General features: G+C 47.9%; 1 protein-coding gene across 1 annotated transcript; it reads left to right on the forward strand.

The window, feature by feature from the left end:
- The first annotated feature begins 4,571 nt into the window (after nt 1-4,571).
- On the forward strand, nt 4,572-5,530 carry LOC127226569 (uncharacterized). The gene is made up of 2 exons (XM_051190652.1): nt 4,572-4,877; nt 4,991-5,530. Exons 1-2 carry the CDS (start codon nt 4,713-4,715, stop codon nt 5,465-5,467), a joined length of 642 nt encoding a protein of 213 aa, XP_051046609.1. The 5' UTR covers nt 4,572-4,712; the 3' UTR covers nt 5,468-5,530.
- Nucleotides 5,531-10,312: the final 4,782 nt, after the last annotated feature.

Here is a 10,312-nt window from a genome sequence, read left to right on the forward strand (position 1 = left end):
GGAAGCAGGGTTCCTGAAAGTCAAGCTGGTGAGAGCGAATCATGTGCTGGGGAAATGGGGGGTCCTGAAGATCCAGTCAGTGGACAAGTGTATGAGGAACAGCTCAGGTGCCCACCCCACCCTTAACCCTGGGGCTAAGCACTGAGATAGCATTCAGGAGCATTAGGTGAGCAGTTGGTCTCCAGAAAGAGATCAGTCCAGACCCTCTGTTTTTCTCTTCTCTGCACCTCTTTGGTTTCCCTTCTACCTGGGCTTCATTCAGGCAGGGATACAAAGAGCCACTTGCTGCTAGGGTGCAGACCTACCCATGAACACATGCACACACCTTTCCATAGACCTGAATACCTGTAGGGACACAAATGTGCACAGGTTGTGTCTATACCTAAATACAAGCACACCCACACAAACCTGCAGGTACACACACATGTATACCCCTGCCCACACCTGATCATACCTGCATACACAAACATATCTGTAGGGATACACACATATCCCTATATGTACCTTCAGGGACACACACACACACACATACACATCTGCACAAATATACATACTTGCCCATGCTTGCATGAACTAATACGACTGCAATGACACACACACATGCTCACACCCACCCATACCTGATAATACCTTTAGAGGCACACACACACACACACTTGTAGGGGCACAATGAATAATAATAATAAATAATAATAATAATAATAATAATAATAATAATAATAATCTGGTAACTTTTCTCTCTTTGTCCTTTTTCAAGTCTTCCCAGAGATACGCTGGCCTCTGTGTCTGTCTTCAAAAACACAAAAAGAAATCATTAGTGTAAAAAGAATTTTTAAACTAGCTTCCATTGGTCCAAGTTTGACTGCTTGATGTGTTCTGAACTTAACATATGTTGAAAATAATGGTTACTAACTTTCATAGACAACCCATGGACTCACTGAGTGGTGTAGATGTTTCAGAGATGCATACAAAATGCACAGAGGGAAGACCTGTGAGCTAACTTCCTGTAACTGAGGTAGAAAGGGACCATGTCACCCCATCAGCTCTAGAGATCCAAGTCAAAATCAAAAGTCAACCACGGGGCCAGGTAACTCTCTTTACTCTGGCACTCATTATAAAGTCATAATTCGGTTATTGAAACCTCTCATCCCTTGGGTTCTAAGATATACACAGGAAATGTTTTTATAATCTCTGGAGACTGGTGTACCCTTAGCTTCTGCAGGAAATCACTGACATTGTTGTTGTTTTTTCTTTCACAGTGATACATGGAATAGACACACCCAGGCTTGCTGGGATACAGAGGAAAAATATGTGTCCATGGAGGTAAGCTCGACATAATTTGTAGTCCATGTGATCTAGTATGAAAAATAATTTGTGACAAGATCAGCTTGTCTTACTAATAGGAAGCTGTAAATTATATCCCCAAACCAGAGCATGACTCCTTTTATTACAATACAATTTCACCACATTCTCTAACAGACAGCCCTTTGCTGTCTCCACTACCAACTGAAAAAGCTACAGAAAAAAAAAGAAAAAGAAAGAAAGAAAGAAAAAGGAAAAAAATACCCTAGAATTTCTCAAAGAATGAAGCAAGCCATTGGCTGCATTTAGCTAACATATGGATTGTAAAATGAACTTTTATGTTTGCAGTGGTTTGCTGCAAATGTTCTCTAACGCCCATAGGAGGCAACTACCTAAATGCCAAGAACTCACCTGTCACCATCTTTGCCAGCTTGACTCCTGTGTCTGTTCACTGATCTAGGAGTTGTAGAAGGAACAGGGCCAGTGGTAAAAGCCAAGTAATGCTAAGATGGTGAGGGGAGAAATACTATACTTAGATATTATTTAATGGTCACCATCATCATCACCATCACATCATCATCACACCATCATCATCACATCATCATCACATTCTCATCATCACATCATCATCACCATCCTCATTATCACATCATCACCATTATCATATCATCATCATCATCACCATCACCATCATCATCATCACATCATCATCATCAAATCATCATCACCATCCTCATTATCACATCATCACCATCATCATGTCATCATCATCACCATCATCATCATCACATCATCATCACCATCATCATTATCACATCATCACCATCATCATATCATCATCATCACCATCACCATCATCATCATCACCATCATCTATCATCATCATCATCATCATCATCATCATCATCACATCATCATCATCACCACATCATCATCATTACCACCATCATCATCATCATATGATCAGGATTCCAAATGGGAGCACTGACCCTGTCGGTATAATGTTGGAAGTGGTTTTCCTTTTTGGCAAGCAGGTTGTTGCCACAAGCAGAAGCCAGTGCTGTGGGCTCACTGTAATAACCCTGTGGTCTGAGGCTGAAGGTGACACTGCTTAGATTTCAGCCCCTGCTCTTTACCTCGTCTCATTTTCCAGGGACCCTCCTATATGCACGATTTAAAGGGAATTACCTATTACTTCAATTATTTGTTTCTTATCAACTGATGTTAAACTACAAGGATTTGCATTGAATGGACACAAAGAAAGAGCAAGTCACGGCACATCGCCAAATGAAAGAGTGATGTTCTGGCGAATTTAGCCGAAATAATTTACTGCTATATAAAAGTGTGGAAGTGGAAGGTACAGCCTTTGACCAATAAATCCCTGCTGCCCGTGAAACCCTTATCTGGTCCCCTCCAATATATCCCACACAAGGAAGCCATCATCATTGGCTCTGGTTTGTTATTTGTAAACCTTGATCTTCTGCACTCGGTGTCCTAAATATGGGTAATTAGCATCAGTTTATCGCACTTCTGCATATTTCCCCTACTCTCCAAACACGCGTGCTTCCATTGGCTGCCATTCTGCTACAGGAGATTATGAAGACAGATTGCAGAGAACGAATGTGCTAAACGAGATTAGGGAAGGAATAGAAATAGCAACTTGGCCAATAAATTCCTCGTGAGAGCCTTATCATGCAATTACACGTTGACTAGCTTCACACTCTCCCGGCCTCTTAATCCAGTGCCCCCACCAGGAATAAAATTTCACTAATTTCTGAATGGCTGTGAATCCTCCTGACTTGTTACTGAGAGTGGTTGGAAGGCGAGGTACTGCTGAAAACGCCATGTCAAACTTCTCAGTAAAAAAAGTAAAACTTTTGCATGTCAAGGTGGGTGGCGTCCATTGGGATGTCCATTGGGATGTTCAAACAGCTCAGTGTCCCTGAGCCAGCACATACAGTCTGGGTCCTTGAGTCATTTAACTTTTCTTTGCGTCCCACATTCTCTCATTGTGCCAAGTTTAGGGACTGTGTCCCTCCCCGTCTGTCTGAAAGGGAGGATTTCCTTGCTAGTCTACCAAACTATGAAGTGTGTTTAAAAGCCGAACAGTGCTCCAACTAAAGCTCCTTCCTGTTGAGCCCACAGCAGCCAGGGTGTTCCTGGGCAATTTTGGGACGGTCCCTTGACCTCTTTAAGTTCAGTTTCCTCCTTGCTCATGCAGGCTGTCTCTCATACTCTCTCATGTGCTCTAGCCCCCACTGCACATTAAGGAGTATAAATAGGAAAATTCCTGCCCACTCTGCACCCTAAGAGTGAAACCAAGAACACTGTAATAGGACTTCTACAGGGGGAGTGTGATTCTTGTCCCTCCCTGCCTGCTAATGTTATTCTCCCCAGGGCTTTATAATAACTTAGGTATTTAAAGAGGCCCATTAAGCCTTTCGATCTACCAGGGGACTATTTATAGCATAGAGCCACAGTCAGACATCATGAGGCCCCCACAGAAGCAAGGTATTACAGCAAGAACCCCACAGCACTGAACTTCTCCTTGCTGGAAGGCATGCATGGACATGGGCATACATGGACATCGAGGTCAAACATGAACCATATATCTGTGTTCCCAGGAAAGGACTGGATTCCCTGTTCAGAGTGGAAGGAATTAATTAGCTAGGCAAATCCCCAGCCATAGTGAAGCAAGTTTTTATGTGTAGATCACAATGTGGCCTCTGCTTTCTTTTCTCCAGGTGTTTCCTACAGGGATTTACTGAGGAGAGGAATCTAGTGAGCAACCCAGAGAATGGGTTCTAGGTTCCTTCCTGAGGGTTCCTCACAGGCCACATTCAGAGATGGAAGAAACAGCATCCATACAGTGAGCACACATCTGTACCTCTTCCACGGGAACATTGTCTGCACATTTCTAGAACCTGGTGTGGCTCCACAAGGATCAGCCTGTGCTAGGTGAGCAGTCACCAGAATGCAGGTATGCTGGGACCTTGAAAAGAATGACTTTGCCTTTCACAAGTGGTCTGGTCTTTCATTGGCTGGCAAAAAAATTTGTTTTCCAGAGAGAAGCCTTCACTCATCTTGAGTGGGAGAGAATAAGCCAGGGTCGGTGAGGCACATGGAAATACTTGTCTGAAGGATTTGGCTCTTAGAAATCATGGCCCAGATGCCTGAAGCAGAGGCAGAAACACCTGCTGTGGTTGCTGCCCTGCAGGCATCTCTCTGTCCCTTGATTCATCAGAAACAGCAAGCACAGTCTGGGAGTGCTACCTCCTGGCTCCTCTGAAGAGAGGCCCAGGACACCTGTTGCTGAGGGTCCAGGTCGTTAGTGGCTCCTCCCTGGAGCCTTCAGGCTGGCTAGGTTGGGAGTTGTGTGCAGCTTTATCCACAGCCCTATTGAAGCAGAGATGACTTCAACTGCCAGACCTAAGGCACACGTGGCCGCCGGAGCTATCTCAGCAGCTGAAAATGAAGGACCCTCCAGAGCCCCAGAAGACCCCCACCCGGGGAGTGACATCAGTTGGGGAGCTATTAATAACTGCCCTCCCCTCCCTGTCATATTTCCTGAACTGGTGAGCTTTGTGGAGGGGGGTGGAGTAGGAGGGAGCCGCTTGCCATTAATCTGGGAACAAACAGCTAACCCCGGTGACTGGTATTTTCGCTTTTCTTTTCTCACTTTTCTCAGTGTGGGGAAGGCGATTGTGAGGCGCTCTGCTGGAATTTGGCAGCGCGGAGGCTTGGAGAGCAGCCCCATGCTGGCTCCTATTCAGCCGGCCAGTTTTCCTCGAGCTTTGGAAGTTTCACTCAGCCGTGCACTCAATGGCTTCACAAAGCTGATTACAAGCTTCAGCGCATTCCTGAAGGAGCCAAAAGCGACGCAGGTGCAAACGAGCCGAGGGAGCCCCTTATCCCGGTGACAGAATGGGACAAGCTGGGAAAGGCTTGGACCACACAAATCCAAGGCTCACCAGGCAGCAGAGAGCCTGCCTTGGGAACCGGGGGTCATTATCCGTGCTATTCAGCGGGGCCGGGGACCCCGAGGCCGGGGAGGCCAGCCGGGCGCAAGCACTACCGCCAGTGTGCGCCTGCGGCAGTAGGGACCCCGCTGGGGGCTGCATCCCACCGGGATTTGGGGCGCTGTGTTTGTTCCCACAGACAGTAGTCCGTGAAATCTATCCTGTTCGTCAAAGCTGGTGTCCGCGCTAAGGGGGATACAGGAGAACCAAGGTGGTGGAGATACGCTGTGCCTCCACAATGCGTAACTTCGGTTGTCAAGGCCACAGTGACCTATCGCTGCCCCAGGCTTCCCCCCTCCTATCCCCACAAGCCCTGTCCCCAACTCAGCTGGTCGTTCTTTCCTCTCTGCGAGTCCCACGAAGAGCGACCTCCACAAAGTGCGGTGGGAGGGACCATGGCCGATGGGTCACCAGGTGGTCCAGTGCACCCAGCAGGACCGTGGAGAACGAGGAGACATCTCTGTCTAGTGTTATTAAATGGCATCCCTGGTAGCGTCAAAAGGACTACGGGCTACGAGGACAGGCTGGCTCGGCGTGTATAGCTTGGAGAAGGGACAAGCGTGGGACAGACTGAAATGGGACCACTGGAGTTCAGGGGCGGGCTAATCCGACCCGGTAGTCAGCCCCTACCCAACGCGTCCAGGTCAGCACAGCATGAGGGGCACCAGCCTAAGTCCCCCTCTGTGTCCTCCCACATCGCGAGGCCTCAGCCCAGCCCCACGCTTTGCCCGGCCGCACCCCGAGGTGCCGGCGTGCAGGGCGCTGGCGGGCAGGACGCGCTTGCCGACGTTCTTTTGTCTGATAACTAATTTGAGTTAATGCGATCTTTATGTAAAGCTAACAGCGGATAATTGTCTATTTTCTCGCCAACAGTCTCCATCGCAGTCACTTATCTGGAAACCTGCGGCTGGATTAATCGCTATATTCCCAAGATGAGCGGTGCAGCAATCCACAGTGTAACAGGGGCGGGAACTCGGAAGCATCATCCCCCCAGGTCCTCGCGGTGCCGGAAGCCAGCCAGCTCGCTGCCCCTCTGGATGTGGTACCTTTGCTAGCACCTGTTTAGGATCAGGTGGGGATGCGCAGGCACAGAGGTGCACAGAGGATGTAGAGGAGGAAGAGACGGGCCTGTGGGGACCCCGGCCTGCGAGAGGCAAAAGTAGGCTGTGGGAATAAAGTGCTTTGGCCTGACAGAAATGCTGTTGCAGATGCTTCAGCCCCTGGCCTGTTTAGATACAGAAAAATTGTCCCCTCCCAACTTGAGTTTCCAACCTCACTCCTACCCCACCCTCTGCTGTGCCTTAGGCCCCTCCCCTGGAATTTCCTCCTTCAGAATCCAGGTCCTCTAAGCAAAGAACTGGCAGTGTTTACTTGGAATTGGGCGCAGAAATAAGTCCCAGTCTTCCAGCCCCTAGTGCTGCCCACTGGAGCTAAAGGTGGTGGGCTGTGATGCCAAAGCTCTAGGCAGCAAGCACTGGTCAGAAAAACTTTTTCAGCTGAGTCAAAACATCAACTCCGTGGGAAAAAGCACTCGGTGCCCAATGGGCTGCACCTTGGTGACTTCTCTGCAGGTGTCAAAACCGTTCAGCTGCTTGTAAAACTAGCCCTGTTTCTTGCCTGGCTGGTTAGTTACTAGGAGGTATTTATACATCTTGGCTTTGATGCTCCTACCTCCCCCCCCCCATTCCCACCTTGGTGTCAATTTTTCAAGATGTCATTTCTGAAGAGGAAATTCCATTTCATAAGGTGACCACCTTGAGCCTCCATTTCCACAGCAAAACTCAAATATCCAAGAGTGAACCCCCATTGGTCCATCACATTTTTAGATTATTAGACAAGGGGATACCCCAGGGTACTCCCCCATCTGGGCCCTGCAAGCTCTCTCCTAATAGTCAGAGGAAATCTTCAAAAGCAAATACATGAATCCCTGCAAAGTAGCTCAAGTCAAGGTTCCCAGGAGAGTTCCTCCTCATGCCCTCTGGATGTCACCCCACTTCAGCTCTCACCTGAATCCTGTCACCTCTGCCATCTTGAAGTGATCTGTGGACAATGCCGAGCAGGACAGCCCCTGGTCAGCCAGGCAGAACAGTCTATGCAAATGCTGGAGGCCAGCCCTGGGAACAGTGCACCCATTGTCCTGGGCCTTTCAAAGCCCCGGGCAGCTGCTCAGACTTGCGGCCCTGGACCCTCGGCTGCCACAGCCGTGTCACCCTTGCAAGGCATCAGACTCTGAAAATTATACAACCCGAATTCATGAGCAGCCTTCTCTTGAGTGTTTCTGTCTGTGACAAGTTTCAAAGTCTAAAGCTGCTTCTGTTGTTGGGAACATGAGGAGTGTGTGGGCAGGAGCGAATTTGCAGTCACTTCTGACTAAAGGATTTGAAAACTTTACAAACTGTCCCTGGGCTTCTGAGCTCGGGCATCTGGCTCGAACAACTGCAGAATTTGAGGCTTTTCTGTCTTCTCTTGTTCCGGCTTGCAGGCTTAAATGAATGGAAAGAGTCAGGATGGAGAAATGGAACAAGCCTGCCAGCCACAGGTGCTTTCATTCTTTTCATTAGCTTGAACTCCCAGCCATACTTCCCAGAGAAGCAAGCAGGCTCTGCATGCTCAAATCACCGCAACTCAGATTCACTTCACTTCCACCCTCTCTTCCTGCCCAGCCCCCCAACCAGGACAGGAAAGAATGCTCTTAGGCCAGAGGCCCTTTGTTTCTGTGGTGGGAGCTAAGCTTAAGGACCCAGCAGTGAGTGGCCTATAGAATGCCTGCTGCCCTGTCAGAACCTGGGACTACATCCCTCTAGTCTCCATGCACAGCACATAGCCTAATGGGGAGGAATTTGATAGATGCTGGGGAGGCCCCAGGAGCCTCTGTTGTATTGCATTTTCTTTCTTTGTTTCTTCTTTCTTTCTTCCTTTCTGTTTCTTTTTTCCCTATTTGTTTGTTTGGTTTTGAGACAGGGTCTCACTCTGTAACTCAAGCTGACCTAGAACTCAATGCAATCTACTTGTTTCAGCCTCCTGGATGCTAGTGTCATAGGCCTGAGCCATCCTGCCCTATTGCCATGTTCCCTGTCTCTTCATAGGACTCTGTTGCTGTCCTCTGTCTTCTCCCTTGGGTGGAGCAAGTTCCCCATAAACACCAAGAAGCCCACCAGGCTGATTCTAGCAGGATCAGCCCCAAGACAGGAAAGTTGCAAAACATGTCCTCCTGCAGTGGGTGAGGCCTCCCCAGTATACTCAGCCCTCCGAAGGAGCCTTCCAAGTTCTTGATAGCCTGAATGAGGAGGGCTTGGATGCATGTAAAGTTCAACAAAATATTGCTTTGTAAACACAAGAAAAATTGTGGGAAAATAAGTGGAGAAGAGATCTTGTAGACCAGGAGGTTGATTTCTCTGGGTTTGATTCTCTGAGCATTCCAGGCTGCCCAAAACCAGGGAGACTATAGAGAAGTCATTTGAATACCACCATCACAGGGTGGTCAGCACCATGTAAACAGCATGGACAAGGTGGGCTCTCAGTTTTCAGCAGTACCTGGCTCCCTGTAGGTACTTAGGACATCTGAAGGACTGTAGAGGTCCTAGGTTGCAGCATTGGCAAGGCTGGTAGCCAGAGACATGTCTTTGCCAGAGGACTCTCCCCATTTCTGGGGAACTGCCCTGAGCATGCCCTTGCCCCTCTCCCCCTCCCACACACTTGGAGGTGCTTTTTTTTTCAAATGTGCATGTGCACTTGCACACACAGGTGCCAAACACTGACCCTTATATTCACACGTGACTGACTCACCTTCTAGCACAGGGTGTTTCTCAGCTGCACAACTGTGCTCAGTTGAAACCTAGATCATTCATCAGAACTGAGTACCTGACCTCCAGGCCACAGAACTTTGAGCTAGGCACACAGAGCCAGAAAGTTGAGGGCCTTTCCTTCTATCCTCTCAGGATCTGGTTTTGTTCCAGGTTTGACAACTTGACTGGACTGTCAGCTTGTTTCCTGGTTTGCACTTTCTGTTTTTATTCCCAGATTGCTCTCAGAATGCCATATGGACTCCATGTTATTCAGGAGGGTAGCTGGCCACCACATATGGCCCCTAAGCACCCAAAATTCAGAATGTACACATACATTCATACACACACACACACACACACACACACACACACACACACACACACTGGATTTTAAAGATTCAGAATGAGAAAGAGCTCACTGATTATTGGCAATGTTGGTTACAGAAATGGCTGTACTTGTGATGTGTTGGATTAAATACTATGCATTATTAAAGTGAGCTTCACTGATCTTAGAAGTCAATGTGGCCTTGGTTGCTGCTCTTTACTGGCTCTGTGTCCTTTGCCAGCAGCCTTTGGTCTTCCCAGGATTCTCTAGGAAACAGAAAAGGAAAAATGGGAAAGGGGGGGGGGGCTGAGCCTGTGACCCAATGCCTCCCCTCCCCCCTCCCCCGCCCCCCGCAACTGGAGCCCCTTCCAACTCTTTTAAAAGTTACTCTTTAACAACCAAAGCTTCCCTGCCTTCAGAAGCAGGCAAGAGGGGAGTGTCACATATGAATTTATTGCTTAAATCATATTCGTTCTATTTTAGCTTTAATTCTGTTTAATTACCTTATGATCTCAGCCTGCAGCCTACAAACTCCTCGACAACCTTTGATGAGTCTTGCTACTAATGCTGGACAGTGGTGGAATATTGATTCTAGGAGTCACTATGTGAGTTCTATGACATTATAAGGAACGGCTCTGTGTTATCCAGACTTCTAGTCAGCATTTGGCACTTCCTGGCTTTAATTTTGCCCTGCAAATGTGTCACCAGGTCTAACTGCCACCACTCAAGCAAAACAAGGATTCTGGACAGGAATTTGCCTTCTGTGGAAATCGTCTATCCCAACCAAGAATGAGTTCCTTCTAGAAATTCCTTTCTTAGCTAATTTGAAGTTTTAGAACTGTATGAAATCAGACTTGGGCCAAGGAGGCCACAAGGAAATA

Source organism: Phodopus roborovskii, unplaced genomic scaffold (genome assembly GCF_943737965.1).
Source record: "Phodopus roborovskii unplaced genomic scaffold, PHOROB, whole genome shotgun sequence".
NCBI lineage: Eukaryota > Metazoa > Chordata > Mammalia > Rodentia > Cricetidae > Phodopus > Phodopus roborovskii.